This window comes from Symphodus melops (assembly GCF_947650265.1).
Source record: "Symphodus melops genome assembly, chromosome: 16".
Taxonomy (NCBI): Eukaryota; Metazoa; Chordata; class Actinopteri; order Labriformes; family Labridae; genus Symphodus; species Symphodus melops.
This window is the reverse complement of record NC_136706.1, coordinates 9212971-9230259: the sequence shown is the minus strand read 5'-3', so window position 1 is coordinate 9230259 and position 17289 is coordinate 9212971. Positions and strand designations below refer to the sequence as shown.

Here is a 17289-nt window from a genome sequence, read left to right as displayed (position 1 = left end):
GCAGGAAAATCAGAAACGGGAGAGCTGGAGAGGCACCTTTCATGTCTGTCCAACGGAGGTATGGATGTCTTCCACTCCTTTCCTCAAATCAAGAAACTGTCACTCAAAGTCAACACGAGTCTTCCAGCATCTGCAGCCTGTGAGAGACTCTTTAGTCATGCAGGTCTCCTGTTCACTGCTGAAAGATCACAGCTTCACTGCAAGAACCTTGAGAGCCAACTACTGTTGAAGTTTAACAGTCACTTCACTGACTGATTCAGTTGTAAATGTTCAAATCTTTTTTGATTGAAAGAAAAAAAAAAAAGGTTGTGGTCTTAATTATCTGAACACTATTTGCAAAAAATAAAGTGGTTCAAGCTGGAAACAACATTAAATAAGTAAGTTTCAAAAAAAAAAAAAAAGAGTCACGACAAAAGGAATACATTCTGTAGCCTACCTGCAGTAATATGACAACATTATACTTTTAAGAAGATATAGGCCTACCATTAATGTTATTACAAGCCTAATGTTTCTTTTATTGAGCATGTTTGCTTTAAATTGAATGGTCTTTTTTTTAAGAGACCATCCAGCTGTTGGTCAGATAACAGCTGGAGTCTCACTGGTGTGTAGTAGCCTACAGGTTCACGTCATTCATGGAGTAAAGCTCCTCCTTTGAGGGATAAACCGGAGGCGGCATCTGTGCGCCGCTGCCTGCCGGCACAGTCAGGACGGGATGCAGAAGCTGCCATAGCCGCTGCAGATTGTAGCATTTAAAAAAAAAAAAAATCCTTTTCGACAATGACTTTTCCTGCGCTCCTATGTTGAAGACGGGACTTTGTCCGCAAAGAAACGGGTACTAGTTGCACGGTGGTGCGTTTGCTGTCGCTTCCGTTTGTAGGATGAGACTCTGATGTGTGCGGAGAGGACAGGATGCCCGCCAGCGGCTCCGACTCGCTGAAACCGAGCGCCTTCATCCCGGTGTGCACGGCCGCCTGCCTCCTGGTTGGCTCTACCACCCTCTTCTTTGTCTTCACGTAAGTAAAGTTGATGACATGCAATGTTTGTTTGCTCCTCAGAAAAATCCGTCCAGACATGTTTAGCTCTTTAATCGCTATGACCCTCAAAATGTATTTTGTAATTTATTTTTTAAAATGTGGAGTGTCTACACCCAAACATTAAGAATGTCACCCAGTCACTCTATTCAATATCATTAAGTGACAGAATATAGATCTATTATACCCTCGAACTCTCAAATTATACATAAAAACTGCTCTAAAATCAAATCAAAGGGCACCATTTCTTCCTCATCCTCTCTAACTTCACTCTGCTGGCAGTCCCACCAAGGGCAGCTAACATCTGACCTGTTTGGCTCACAGTGTGGGCAGGTCTGGGTGCCTGCCCAGTGCACCCTCAGGACTCACAGTAAGCACAGTTCAGGGGGATAAGCCACCCACAATCAAGATCAGTGTAGGAATGTTTTTATGGGCCAGATATATAATAAATTGAGCTGCTGGAAATCAAACGCACACTGCTGAAGTTTAAAGACAATTGGAAGTATTTCTGTAAAGCTCAAACGTGATAAGACTGACTGAAATGTAAGTTTTTGATACAACCTTTGGCGTTGGAATAGTTAATTTTAGCCTCCTGGTTTTGACCTATTTGTGAGGTAAGGCAGAGCTGGTGGGAGGTTGAAAAGACTCAGCTCAAGCCAATGCTGCTACTGCAGAGAAATACTCAATACAATATCCTGTAATACCCTCCGATCCAATTTATCTAAGAACTATAGGATAGTCAGATTTATCCTATATATTTCAAATCCTTATGTGACTATAGAAACAACGAACAACAAAAACAAGCAGACTAGTGTCAGATAATGAAGTACTTTGTATTTGTAACCCCCCCTGATATCCAGACATAGTGAGGGAACACTCACACCTCATCTGCTCCATGCCACTCAACTGACCTTTGACTTCCGTAGCTACATCTGTCCTAGATTCTCCAGCCGTTCAACATTTTCACAGGAATCTGACACCAGATTGGGAGTACGGGATTAGGATCCTACCGCCAATACCATATGATCCCCCATCTGGGAAAAATGCAGTCAATAGATCTTTTAATTTGCTATCAGTCAATGGATGCTGCAATATCTTTGGAATGACTGAATGCACTGAAATAAATTCACATAGTACCGGTAGTTTAGTTAGTTTGGCCTGAGCTTGAGGCTGTAAATATTTACTGTATGTAATAATACATCGAACCAACAACCTCTGGTATTGAAAATGAAGCCAATGTAAAACTGCAGTTCATTGGGTGTCCACTTGAGGATGACAGTCTCGTACAAAAAAGTGTTTTCTTTGGCTAATTTCTTTGTTGGAAAAAAAACTGTCTGCGGGAAGTTTTTACAGACTCATTCATTTTGATGAGAAAACCACTTAGAGTTATACATACATCAGCATAATGAGTGGTGTGGTTGAGCTGACCGACAATTGGGCACCTTGTAGCTTATAACGGCCCTCCTGAATGCCACCTTTTTATATAGATCAAACAATGGACTGTACATAGACATGGACATAGTCTCAGTGACACCCATTGGTTTCTGGAGCACACTTTTGAAGCCCTATGATTGGAAATGCTGTCTTAAACTAACTAAGTCACAGGCACAGATCTGATGCAGGCCCTCTAGCCTCTTGGCTACAATGTTCAAATCTGTCATTCAAAAGAGCCACATCCCTTATAGATGATGACTTTTAGTCTTAATATCACCAAAACAGATGAGACATAGTTAGAAAAAAATGTGTACAATGTGCCATAAAAGAAATTAGCTATTGAGACCAAACGTGTTTCTTTAAACCAGGCTGTTTACACCGGAGGTTCGCTTGGCTCAAACTGTGGGTTCAGATAGAATTTTCCATTATAGCTCCCGCCATCATCTTTCTTTGTAGCGCCTCTTCAGAAATCACCAGGTTATGTCATTAAGATGACATCAATGTTTTCATGAATTTGTAAGTCTTTCCTGCCTATAGTGATACCAACGCTTTATACAGCAGAAGAATGATGAAACTGTATTTGTTGGTGTACTTAATGAATATAGCAACCATATGAGGAAGAATATTAGTCATTACATACATGTCCAACTAGATGTAGAGCTCTGGCTTTCGGAGTAGTTAGTGTGTACCCACCATGTGCAGAAGGAAGTGGTCCTCCAAGCGGGCGGCCCAGGTTCAAATTCGACCTGTGGCTCCATTCCTCCACGTCTTTCCCCACTCTCCTTGATTTCACTATATCCACTGTCCTATCGTTGCCCTTTTAAATATTAATGTTATGTCAATGAATATTTATTATCATTCTATTGTAATTCTATCTTAACAAGTCACCGCACATTTCAGACTGAGAGAAAGATGTACAGGACAGAGAGGGTATAAAAAAGCCCTGATTAACTACGTCTACGTTGTAAAAGATATGTTGAAATAAATCAATGGACTGCTGGCAAGAGAGATTGAAAAGAGACTTCTTCATTGGGACTGCATTGCAAATCCAGCAAAACCAGGAGACTGCAAGTGATTGAAAGAACAAATGCTGAATCTGCCTCTAATGGGGCCAGTGTTGCAATTGAACTGAAATGACCTCATAACCTAAAATTCTTTCAAATTACGCAACCCGGTAGATTAAAGTTTGTCATTTTCTAAGTCACAGCTTAAAATGATCCCATATAACGTCCCTATACCTTTACATAAGCTGAAAAATGCAAGAGTCTTAACAACCTTCTAGTTTTGTTTGCTTTTCAAATACAAGGTACATACTTGAAGGCTATTAAGATAAGGGCTCGTCAGAAAGTTAGGCACGTTTTTTTTTTCTTCCGGAAAATTGGCAGAAAGTCAGTGTCCTGTTCGCTGCCTGTGAGGCTCACACTTTTCTGATATGAGCCATAACTGGTCTAATATCCTGTGTTTCTGCCAAGTCAGCAGCTGCAGCTGGAGTGACTCACTTCCTCCAAAAGTGGAGATAGACAGGTGCCAGGCTCTATTCAGCCCTGCATTGCTTACACTGATTCAAAGGGACATCTCTTGTCATCTGCCATAGCATCACCCTGCCCTTTACCCTTCTATCTGTGATTCATAGGAACATCTCTTCCATCCGGTCAGGCCTTTTGTACTTTTGTTTTTTTAGTTTTCATATCAAGATGAAAGAGTTTATCACTGATTTTAATTCTTAACCCTCCGGCCATTTTACATTTAGAGTTGCAATCCTTTCATCTGGTAATACTCATGCAATTATAATGTGTGTGTGTGCATTATTAGTGGAAGCACTGTTTCCATTGCTTAGTTTAGTGGAGCTCATTAAATGGTGGAGGCTCTTTTGTCTTCCTTTGCCTGATAAAATTCATCAGTTGCCGGTTTCCTGTTTTTGTTCCTCTGACCGTGAACTTTTGTTTGGGTTGGTACTCAAGGTTTTGTTCATTGTTGAACTTAGGCAGGTCGCCTACGCCCAGCAGATGCCACAGGTCTCAGAAAGACCAAGAAAGATGTCCTTTGTAAATACATTTTTACTTTACCCAGAGTCAGATAAACCATTATTATCAACTGATTTTGTAGAAAATATTCTAAATCTAGAAATGCAACATTATCTGAAAAAAGGTGTGCTCATCGAGGCTGTCAAGTGCCAAGTGTAGACAAAGTAAACTGTAACAAAATGAGGATGGGACAAAATATTTTTATGGCAATATATTGTCATTCTGACACATTTTATATAATTATGAAATCACAGGCACATTTATCCTCTGAACAGATTACCTTAAAAAATTTAAGATAGAATTTAGAAGATAGATCTATTATTTATGTATGTATGTATGTATGTATGTATGTATGTATGTATGTATGTATGTATGTATGTATGTATGTATGTATGTATGTATGTTTGTAATCCATAATGTATTGGTCTGGAAGCTGGTAATTAACTTCAGAGGTGCCCTTATATACATACTGTATATGGTAAGATAGCCTACAATACAGTATAATCAGAATCAGAATTCTTTTATTTTTATTGTTCCCCTATTAGAGCACAATGAAATTAAAAATAGCAGCTCTCCTAAAAAAAGGGAAACAGTGCAAGACAGTACAGAGAGGTAGTCAAATAATGTTCAAATATGTGTATGACAGAAATATGTGTGCAAATAATAGCAGGTCAGAAAAACAGTAAAATAAACAAAAAAAAAAACAAGACAGAAATCTTTAAAAGAAAACTTTTTAAAAGACTTATTTATTTATTTATTTATTTTTAATAACTATACAGTCCCCATGAGTAGGTAAGTTCAGGGCAACCACAGCTCTTGTAGGCTATACATACTTTGTACATGAGTTAAAACTTACAAAAGTAGAGTATAGTCAATCTCAGGTTGCATTTACTAAGTGTAGGTAATTAAACATTACTGCATTCTAACATGAGCTTGGATTTGCAATCTACATGTAGGCTACTTCATGCAGACCTGGGTTGCGGTATCTCAGCCTTAATGTATAAAATTAAGCACATTTGACTTTAAAATTTTCCGAATTAAACTTTGAGCCATGAATACATTTTCTTCTTCTAAAATGGCATAGTCTGTTTGTTCATAAATGTGAGTCTTCTTAGCAGCAACGTTTGCATTAAACTGAGTTGAGCAAACCATGTTAAGAACAGGCCAAGTAAAATGTTACTTTAAATATGTTATATACTCTTGCTATTTCTCTCATTTAAAAGTCAAACTTTTTAACTTGAAAGCAGAAAAAGAAATAGACTAACAGTCAAAATCATGAGTTATAAAGGTTTCACACAAAATAAATCTTTACTTCACATGTAATGGGTGGTGCACAATGAGAAGAAAATGATGAAATGTCAATGACACCATGTTGCAGATCATGTGAAACTAGCACACAATGACCACATGCTTTTTGGAGATTCAGTGGCCAGTATATGGAAATCTGTTTATTTCAGGAGTTTTCTGTGCTCGTGATCGCGTCTACAAATCTGACAGATTACATTGTGGTGATGTCATTTATCTAACTGTGATAATATTTCACTGGAGGACTCCGGTGGTCTGCCAGCAGTATTGAACTTACAGCTCAAACCAACTTTGTTGCAAGCGTCTGGTGTGCCACTGACCCACTGTGGGGATGAGGGCAGCATGCAGATTGCAGAGCAGCTTACCGATCTGTGTGATTTAATACAGCTCTGACCGAGCTCTTTCATTAGGTGGGGCTTGTCTTTGCCACACTGCGGTGTAATGAACTGCCTCTTCCTGCGGTCCAGATGGCCTCAGGCCGATGATGATGGAAGCTTGCTGGCCATGCAGAGGCGTCCACATTGTAATCTGTTTTAAAAGAAATCACTCAGATAAACTCTTGCAGGTTTTAGAGTTTCATATGTAGATGTGGAGCACGCTGTATTTCACAAGAAAATCAATTCATTTTTATTAACACAGCACCAAATCAGAACAAAAGTAATTTCATGGCACTTTACATTTCAGCAGGTCTAGTGTACACTCATTTTAATATTATGTACAAAGACTCAATTAAATCCACCATGAGTAAGCACTTGGCAACTTTGACAAGGAAAAAACTTCTTTAAAAAAAATTAAGGGAGGTAAAGGCAAAGGTATCTGCCCCAACCAGTGGTGAATGCAATGGAATATACCAAGGATTGACCGATCTGAAGGAGAAAAGGGGAATAACATTGCATTTGACCATAATAATTTAAGTTTACCAGTATATGAATAAAAATATATATTTATTTAAATATGTAGTATTTATTAAATATATATTTGAATATGTATTTAATTGAATTTAGCCCTGTTTTAATACTCTTAACTAACCAGCTCAAGTTACACCGCTTATTGTAAGTGATCAGCTGTGACAGTTTAAGCACATGTAAAACATGACCATATTTAACTGGAGGAACTTGGATACAAATCCAGAATAGCAGCCTAAAGGGGGGAGGGAGGGATCATATTATACACTTTAATCTTTTTGTCACCTATTCACTGCTTCTTAAGGTTTTCATAATTAATTATGCTAAAATTATTCAAATCCAAAAATATATTTTTTGTCTAATTTGCATTTTTTTATTCATCGTGGGCTGTAAAGCAAATAGCATTTGAGTTTATCTCCCAGTATATAGTGGATAGTAGCGTGCTGTTTGGTACCTAACGTGCATTGATGGCATGCACGCTCTGTATCGAATATAGGAAATACACAATGCACTGGACTGGCAGGAATGGTCTGTAATCCAGAGTTCATAATCCAGGGATTACTGGGTTTGCAGCTGGCATGGCATCAGCAAGCATTCCTCTTGGGGGCAAAAGAACCCCTCCCCCATAGCCTAAAACCAGTTGAGGTGGGGGTGTGGGGATTGGAGCTGCTGCTGGGATGAAAATACACGTTTTCACTTTTACAAGATTTTTGTTTTAACCTTTCATATGTTGAAATTTCTGGAAAAAAAGATCTATAGAAACGTATCCAGCTCCAGCTTTACTTTTTGTGGGTCAATCACCAAGCACTAAAGTTAAATGTTTATATTTACCATGACCTGGAAGACTGACAACCTGCACAAGCATCTTACAGGTTCATAATTTCTCTTCACCTTTGCAAAACCAAAACGAAAAATTTGGCTTTGAAATTACTCCAAGATAAAAATTCCCATGCACTTAAATACTACAGTAAATGTAGGTTAACCATGTGATGTTCAATCAAACATTGTAAATATAATCCAGTGAATCGTTTCCTCTATGTCTATCATTGTAACCTGATTACACTGCCCCTCCCTCTAATCTCACACAGCCGAGATATATTCATACTCCCATTCAGTAAGATTCAGCATGAAGACAAACACACGCACACACTCACACACACACACACACACACACACACACACACACACACACACACTGAGCCTTTATAGGGCTCTCGAAGATTTTTGGTGACATTCATACACAGATAGATGGTGGTTCAAATCCTGGCAGAAAACTCAGTTCAATACTTTCATACAAAATTAATTGTCTAAATTTTTCACAAAAGGAACTATTTTTTATATGATGTCATTAAAAAACACAACATTATGTTGAATCATTAGACTGATTTTTTGATATGACATGTCATTTTGCTTCAGTTTTTTTAAATGTGCTTTAAATTGAGCAGTTATCTTAACTATTTAAACATTTAATGATCAATTTAATGACCATTTGTACAAAAAGCAGACTATTTTATTAAAAAGTATTTTTCTTTTCAGTATGGACACATCGCAGGCAACTCAATTTCTTAGAGTTGCCCATCCCAGTTTATCAGATTTCAGGATGACGTCATTAAAATGCATTGTTTTGTCCGACCATTCAGCATGAACTCCGAAAAAAATCAGTTTATGATGTTATAAAACAGGAAAGCAGCAAATCCTTCCAGCTTTTAAATCCTTGAATCTCAAATCAAAAACCCCAAGGCCCCAACAGTCTCTATGGACTCTTTTGACATTTTTTTTTAAAAATAAAGGGGTTTTAGTAAGGAACTGTTTTTTAAGTAAAAGAATAAGATTAATAAGTGATTTGTATAAGTGATAGTTTATTAGATAAAAAAAGTATTTCACAATGCAGGATCATGAAAATCCTGAAGATGGGTTAATCATTAAATAAACGGACAAAATAATTAGGAAAGATAAAAAAAAGTCACAACCATGATCGTTCCCCGCATCCCTTTTGGTGTCTTGTCTTATTTTATCGTGTTACACAGAGACAGGAAGTGTCTTGCCTTTCCTGCAGGGTGCCCCTCTATTTAATCCCTTGTTGCAGGCCTTGGTGAACATGCACTAATACATGCTTATCTCTAACTGTAAACAATTCATTTTGGATCTTCTTCTCCCCTCGGAATAAATGGGATAAAGATTATCTCTGAAAATCTTTGTTGTGGTCCATATTTGTGTTAACCTCAACCTCTAAGGGAGGTGTACAGTTTAAAAAGACCCTGAAAACTTTTTACATGAATTCTGCTTTGAATGAACTTTGTTTTCTCCTTCTGTGTTTGTATATCCAGGTGCCCATGGCTGGCTGTGACCATCTGCCCAGCTGTGCCACCATGTTGTGCCATCCTCTTTCTTTTCGTGCTGGCCAACTTCACCATGGCAACCTTCATGGATGCAGGTGTGCTCCCAATGGGTGAGTAGTCAAACGGCTGTTCTGCTCACAGAAGAAGATATATCTATCTTATGTGTGTGTGTGTGTGTGTGTGTGTGTGTGCGTGCGTGTGTGTGTGTATTTTTTTGCATATATATATAGATATGCAAAAAAAAAGTTTGAATGAAAGAAAAACTGGACTTTTGAAGTAAATTTCTATAAACATACTGTATATATATCGAAGCATTACTTCACCAATTATCACATTTGTTTTCCAGCAAACGAGGACGAGGACAAGGATGATGAGTTTCGTGCTCCGCTGTACAAGAATGTGGACGTGAAGGGTGTCCAAGTGCGGATGAAGTGGTGCGCGTCGTGTCATTTTTACAGACCCCCACGCTGCTCCCACTGCAGCGTTTGTGATCACTGTGTGGAGGTGAGTGCATGTGTAATAAAGAAGAAACATGAGAGATTGCAGAAGTGAAAACTGCATACATAAGAGGGGAAGCCCGGATGCACAGATCAGAGGAGTACATACCAGCAGTTTTTGTAGGTAGAGTCAAAACAGGAGATTCTGATGGACAGAATGTGGTGGAGGAAGAGAATCTCATTAATCAGGTTAATCCTTTTTCTCAGATCCCTTGTAGTCTCAGTAGAAATGCAATTCGAAAAAGGGTTCAGTGGGCTGGTATTAAAGTGTATTAGGAAAGCACAGTAGACATAAGTTTTAAATGAATGCTTTGTTGTTTTTTCCCCACTTTCCCCTCAGGACTTCGACCATCACTGTCCCTGGGTTAACAACTGCATCGGGAGGCGAAATTACCGCTACTTCTTCCTGTTTCTGCTTTCTCTGACAGTCCACATGATCTGCGTGTTCAGCTTTGGTCTCATATACGTCCTGAACCACATGGACGACCTGTGGAAACTGCACTGCACTGTCACGTATCCTAATGAGCATGTACAACTGTGCTTCTCTTTGTGTACAATGTATGACACCTTTGTCCAAACAAGACTTAATGAAGCAGTCTTCCTTGACAATAAACACAGTTTGGTTGTGATCAGTATATCAGGATTGTTTCTTATCCCGGTCCTGGGTTTGGCTGGATTCCACCTGTACCTGGTCTCCAGAGGACGCACCACTAATGAACAAGTCGGTTTGCATTTCCGGTTATTAAACTTATGTCAAGACCAGTGGAAATGTCATAAAAAAATAATGAAATGAAAACACTAGGTCTTTTGAACTTAAATGTTGATGTATAATGTTTGGAATCTACTTCCACACTAATTAATATAATTATAGCGCTAACTCAAATAAAGATGATTACTGCTAAACCAGATAGATTAGTGCAGAGCATAGATCCTAAATGCCATACACATACCAGGTGTTTTGTATTAGCAGGGTTGAAACAAGATCATCTCCATCCAATTAGGATTATATAAAAACATCACTGTGGAACAGCAGGGAAATGTATTTGCTGAACAGGTAGAAAAGAAGGGGGACCATATTGCATAGGATTAGTTTAGAGACCCCGTTTGAGTGTGTTACATTTTCTATATCTTTACAGGAACCACTCTCTGTTTACAGGCACTAATCAGACTTATTGGTGGACAATATTCTACCAGAATGAGCTGGTTCTCGAACCAACATTTATATTAATGTAATAAAATGTCAAACGTGCATACTTATCTATTTGTGATTCTCAAGGTCACTGGGAAGTTTCAAGGAGGAGTGAATCCCTTCACTCGAGGTTGTTGCAACAATCTGGAATATCTGGTCTGCAGTCCCATCTCTCCAAAGTAAGAGTCATTTCCTCGACTTAGTCTCTTTTTATGATGTCTTCTAAAACTCACAATGTGATTGATGTGACTAAAGGTACACAGCACGGCCCTATAAGAAAACAGTGATCCATATCCAGCCTCCCTTCCTGAGACCAGACATTGACAGGCAGATGTCAATGAAAGTTCGTGACAACGGGATACAGACTCAGGATCTTCAAACTAAAGTATGCATCAACAAATTACATCCCAAATTCAAAATGTTCTCGGGCATCATCTAAGGATTGTAACCTCAGCTGTCAAGGGATTAGGTCTCTCATGTTTTTCTGGGTTTTGTTTTTTTTTCTCCTGCCAGCGAACGTCAGCAGGAGCTGTCGAGCTGTCAGACATCAAACAGATGAAAAATGCACCACCACTGCCACCCAAACCAGAGCACGGCCTGCTAAAGAGCCACTCAACAGCCACAGATGGTACAGTAGCATGACACTAATACACGTTAATAATCAGGCAAGGAATTGCGGCAGTATTTCAACAGCTTAAACACTTATGTAGTGACAAAATACCAAAAATGAAAGAAGCATCCAATCCCAACTGCAGGGTCAAAGACACTGATTCAACTAAACAAGTGTTGTCTGTGTAGCCTAAATCCATTTTAGTGTTTTTCTCTTTGACATAGAACCCCAATGTTCTAATTAAAACTCTAAACTGTTATGAGTCAGATGGCCTTGGCAAGATTTTTCTTTTCTTGTATCGTGAGCTTAAGTTTATTCTGAGTCCATCCCACATACAGCCTCCTGATTGCATAGTTACGTACAGTCTCTGACAGTTCAAGCTCAAGCTCTTTACTTCTGTGTACAAAACTGTTAAAGTGAAGACACATTGGTAATGATCTCCTTAGGTCTCATTCTCTCTCCAGCAATGTTTAGAAAAATATGCATGCAAGAAAAAGAGAAGATGACAGGTTGTGCAGTAATGTAACATGGATATTGAAAACAGTTAGTGTGTATTATTAAAGCATTTTGTGGAACTGACACTGCTTTGTTGTTGTAAACTAAAATGTGTTACATTTGCAGTAGAAAGTAATCCCCAACAAACATCAAAGTAATATCTATACAATTTACAAGTTTGCTAAACATTTCAACTATTCAGCCTTCTTTGAAATGATAAATATCAGGGAAACATAAACAATGATTTCCTCCATTTCATGGCCAGTGCAGATAAGATCACCCCACTGTATTTAAATGGAAGAACAAAACTGCAGTTTATGCACACAGGAGGGTAAGAGGGCAATCTTTATGCATATTTAACACTTTTTATGTAGAAAAAGATACATGCATAGATAACTTTGATGGGCTAACATATGTTGTTACATGTGACCTGAGATATACACTCATTGTCCACTTTAGCATTTGCCTAGTACCTGGCTAGACGTTCAGAACTCATATATTCCACATGGTGCTGGAAACGTTTCTTTAGAGATTTTGTTCTATATTGATGTGACATCATCACACATATGCTGCAGATTTGTCGGCTGCACATCCACGAGATGAATCCCTCTGGTCTCTCACTGAGTGTGGGAGTGTGTGTGCGTGACTGATTGGCCTTGATTTGGACCAGGTGTGTTAAACTTATATATTCCCTCGAGTTAGCGCACTCTGCGCTGATTCTGTGTCTCACCGTCAGAGACAGTGAGTGCTTCTCTCTGTGTCTCTTGTGTCTATAAGAAGTGTGTGATTCTTCATAAGCACCACTTGTCTGGCTTGATATTTCCTGCAGCTCTAGAAGTACAGTTTGTTGGAACTGTGAATTTTGACCCAGCCCTTTTGGTTTATTTATTTTTAAAAAAGTAGCGGTAGTTTCACCTTACCTCAGGGCTAATTTGAGAGGGAATCCTAGTTATTTGGATTGTAAATATTGTTGGTTATTTTTCTCCCCTCCTCTTCAAACACTTGCGATTTTAGTGGTTATCCCTGTGGAATAAGTTAAAGATACCCGGGGTCCGTAATTGCATCCCTCTCCCCCGCATCATTACAGACATTACAGGCCATTACAGTGCATGTTCAAGAAACCAGCTTGATATAATATGAGCTTTATGGCATGGTGCGTTATCCCATCAGAAGATGGGTACACTGATCATAAAGGGTTAGACATGATCAGGAACAATGCTCAGGTTGGCTGTGTCGTTTAAATGATTCTCAATTATTACACAGAAACCTTGGTTGTTAAGAGTTGTTATTTGAGTGACTGTTGCCATCAGCTCGAACTAGTCTAATTCTCCTCTGACCTCTGGCATCAACAAGGCATTTTTGCCCAGAGAACTCCGGATGGTGGATAAGGTAGAAAGGTGGGGAGAGACATCCGGGAAAGACCACCGCGGGCCGGACATGAGCTCGGGCCGCCCGCACGAGGACTGTGCCTCAATACATGGGGACGCGCGCAGTGCCACTGTGCCACCGACGACACTATTTTCTCTTTTTCTAAGCATTCTCTGTAAACCCCTGAGACGGTTGTGCATTAGATCCTAGTAGATTGACAGTTGTTGAAATACTCAGACCAGCCCATCTGGCACAAACAACCATGCCACGTTAAAAGACATGTAAATCTTTTTTACCCCATTCTGGTGCTCGGTTTGAACTTCAGCAGATTATCTTGACCATGTCTTAATGCAGTGAGTTACTGCCATGTGATAGACATGTTAGACATTTGCAATAACAAGCAGTTGAACAGCTGTACCGAATAAAGTGGTCGGTGAGTGTATGTATTGAATATGTTTTGACGCACTCACAAAAGGGTTTGTTCAAATCAAGAAAATCACACTTTCAGCCGTATGCCATAAAAATCTCCATGGTGTCAGTACTGGGCTATTCTTTGGATATCCACACTCTAAATGTAATGTACTTAGGGTCTTGGCCCTAAGTACATGTCAGATCTACTTGTAGAATATAAAACATCCAGACCGCTCAGGTCCTCAGGAGGAGGTTTACTCAGTGTTCCCAGAGTCAGAACCAAACAAGGTGAAGCAGCGTTTAGTCACTACGCTCCTCAACTGTGGAACAAACTCCCTGAACAACTGAGGACTGCTGCCACACTCAACTCCTTTAAATCAGGCCTTAAAACTTTGTTATTTGCTCAGGCTTTCAATTAGAAATATACTGTCTGCCTTACTGCAACACATTCTTCCTTTTTTAATAGTTTTAACAGTTGTTCCTGTATCGAGTATTTTCACCTGCATCCCCGTCTTTTAATGATGTATTTTGCATTCTTTCCTTAAACTCTGTTTTTATGTTTTTATGTTTTTATGTCTGTAAAGCACTGTGAATTGCCTTGTGTCTGAACAGTGCTATATAAATAAACTTGCCTTGCCTTGCCTAAAATAATTTTTTTTGTTGTTGTTGGGGTTTTTTTTGACAGAAATGGGACACCATACAAAAACCATCATTCCGGTGTCCATCCCCACTGTGCCACAGTTACGACCAGTCCTGGAGGCCATATCCAGAGGATCCTCACCCATTCCTCCAGACCAGGTTTTTTACAGTCTAATGATACTTTTAGTTTTTTTTTATACAAGTGTGATCCTTCCCTGACAAACTGTATTTTTTGTTTGATTGTTTTTTTATTTCTGGTGTTGTTTAGTTTTTGAAGACATCCGAGCAGCAGGGGAATAACAAGAGTCCTGACCTCCGCTCTGATTCTAAAGAAAGCCCTCTGAGAGGCAGCCAGCAAGCTGGCCTCCCCGTCCACACCAACAGCATCTCTGCCTCGCTGCAGCTCAACTCTCTGACCCTAAATTCTCGCTCACTCACCCTCAAACACAGCAATCGCCATGGCAACAAACCCCAGCTTCACACCATGCACAGTGACAGTTTAGGATCCAATCCTGCACCGGGTATTATTACCTCATCCGGTCTGCTGGCCAATCACAGCAGCAGCAGCAGCCTCTCCTACGATAATCTCATGAACCCTGCAGACTCTCAGTTCTTGCCTCAAAGAGGGGCTCCTCCCGTCGCCTACCACCCTCACTTTATGTCTCTGGGTGCAGATGGGACTGTGGTGCAGCGGCCCCTTCCTCACGCCTACAGCCCTGTGTTTATGGGCGTCACCAGACAGTCTCCTCAGCCCAGAGACACCTCACCCTCCCTTCAGGGCCTCACGTCAAGGGACCCCTCTCCTTCCTTCCAAGGTTTCATTCAAAGAGACCCTTCCCCATCTTTCCAAGGCCTTATGCAGAGAGACCCCACATCCCAAAGCGTAACAACACGAGACCTTCCCCCTCCAAGTTTGGCATCGCAATGTCTCAGAGACAGCCTCAGGGATCTCGGTCCGCAGGGTTTGACACAACCGAAATCTGCTGCTGCTCGTTATGATAACTTCTCAAAGACCTTCATGGCATCGATTCACGAGAGACGGGAGTTGGAGGAGAGGGAGAGGATGTTGCGTCTCCAAGCCAGATCCCAAGCCCTCTATGGTCCTGATGTTGGGATTTATGACATTCCTAGCAGACGAAGTCTACCACCAGACAACATCCACCGGCCTCCTGGCTCCCGTGGGCCGACTCCTCCTGCTTACGGCTCCAGGGAGTTTCTGATGAGCACAGGCATCTTAGGTTACGGCTTGAGGACGTCACCGCTCTCCAGCTCCTCTACATCATCGCTGACTCGAGGCCCCAAAACGTCCAGCTCTCCTCTGCAGAGCAGCAGCAGCAGCAGCCTGCAGAGCAAAGGCAGGTCTTCCTCTCCCGCTTACTGCCCTCCTGATAGACAGACTCAACCCCTCCCTTCCTCTACATCCACTCTGCCCCGTTTACCCTCCTCCTCTACCTCCTCTGCCCCTTCATACGCCTCCTACGCCACTGCAAAGCGTTCCTCGCTCACATACTCCACCGAGGGGAAGGACTCGGTCACCCTGGGAGCCCTTAAATAAGGTTTGAAAAAAGAAAACATACTCCATGTTTCTGGTGGTGTGAATGAATCATCTATGCAGTGTTAGTCTCAGTCTTCAAAGCTCTGAAATACTTTGTAAATAAGAGGCCATTTGGGACTTTTCCTATGGGCGAGAGGGCGTGAGAAACAAACACACAGCGCAGGATAAACTTGGAAAATGTTCTTCCAAAAGTCTCGTCCAAATCTTTCAAAATCTGGGAATCTCAGGATAGTTGTTCCTCCTCTAACAAACAGAGCGACTCCCAAAAACTCAAGCTGGAAGCAGAAGGGCTATGTGAGGAGTACAGACGAACTTTCTACCTGCTTGTATGTGTTTTGATATTGCTTTTGTGAAACAATGTAATACCACTTTTGTCTCCTGCTGCAAATTACCCAGTTTAATAACATTTTGTAGTTGTTTATATGAATAAACTTATTTTGTAATTTTCACTTCTTTATCTCCATTATTTACTCCTGTCAGTACCTATTAACCGGTGTGAATGTTTATATATTGAAAGCACCATGTTCCACTCTTATTTAGAAAAGAAAAACATCATTCCACTGTTAGCCTTTTTGCTTCAAAGATATTGTACTTGAGCTTGTTCTTCCAAATCACATAATCTTTTGGCTCATAATGAACAGCATAATTGATTTTAAGGCTGGTACAATAAATGATGTACTTCACAGCACAGATAACCTGCTTAATATTGATATTATTTGGTCGGGATTTCAATGCATCACACTGGGGATGGAGTAATTCACGAGCTCGCCAAAGCTCAGTGTATGCATTGAATTTGTGATTGGCGCCCTCTCGTGGACAGTTTCAGAATGTTGCGTGATGTAGGTTTAGCCTTCAGATCCAGCAGATGATGCTATTGTGTGTAAAATGCTACAAAACATCAGTAATGGAAAGGCCAGAGGAGGCTCCAAAGTGTGACCTGTATTCTTAAAGGTCCTTAATTTATTCAGCATGTTGTATCATCAGAGGTACCACACATCACATAACATGTGGACACATTTTTTATTACATTTTTATTTATTTATTTATTATTTATCAAATACATTTATCAAGATTTTTGGTTTAATTGACAGCATCTTTAACATGTTCATGTTTAAAGGGAACAAGCAGGAAGGTCAAACCTCTTATTTTATTGCATCAGTCAGTTTTCAAAGCTCTGGCCTTCAGTCTCTAGACAGTCTTATAAAACATTCAGAGCCCCTGTGACAGAAAAGACAAAACAAAATGAACTTTTTATTACCTGGAACCTGTGATCCACGATCACACATTTGTGTCGAGGCAACAAATGACAAGACTTTACTCTTTGAGGCTGTTGCTTTTCATGTGAGTTACTGTTGTGCTTGACCTTACAGCAGGTGGGAGTGTGCACATGACAGCTTGATCAGCCCAGACTGATTTAAACTGTTGGCAGGAATTTACAAGACAGGAAAATAACTGACAGATCTTTCACCATAAACTCACTGTAAATT

General features: G+C 40.1%; 1 protein-coding gene across 2 annotated transcripts; it reads left to right on the top strand.

The window, feature by feature from the left end:
* Window positions 1-616: 616 nt before the first annotated feature.
* Window positions 617-16240, top strand: zdhhc8a (zDHHC palmitoyltransferase 8a). 2 transcript variants are annotated; one of them, XM_079364611.1, is made up of 10 exons: window positions 619-1013; window positions 9027-9148; window positions 9385-9542; window positions 9876-10048; window positions 10154-10256; window positions 10812-10903; window positions 10980-11109; window positions 11238-11352; window positions 14294-14406; window positions 14516-16240. In XM_079364611.1, exons 1-10 carry the CDS (start codon window positions 910-912, stop codon window positions 15800-15802), a joined length of 2397 nt encoding a protein of 798 aa, XP_079220737.1. In that variant the 5' UTR covers window positions 619-909; the 3' UTR covers window positions 15803-16240. The 2 variants fall into 2 exon arrangements, with proteins under 2 accessions (XP_079220736.1, XP_079220737.1); XM_079364610.1 differs by having other exon boundaries at window positions 617-1013; window positions 9876-10256.
* The last annotated feature ends 1049 nt before the right edge of the window (window positions 16241-17289 follow it).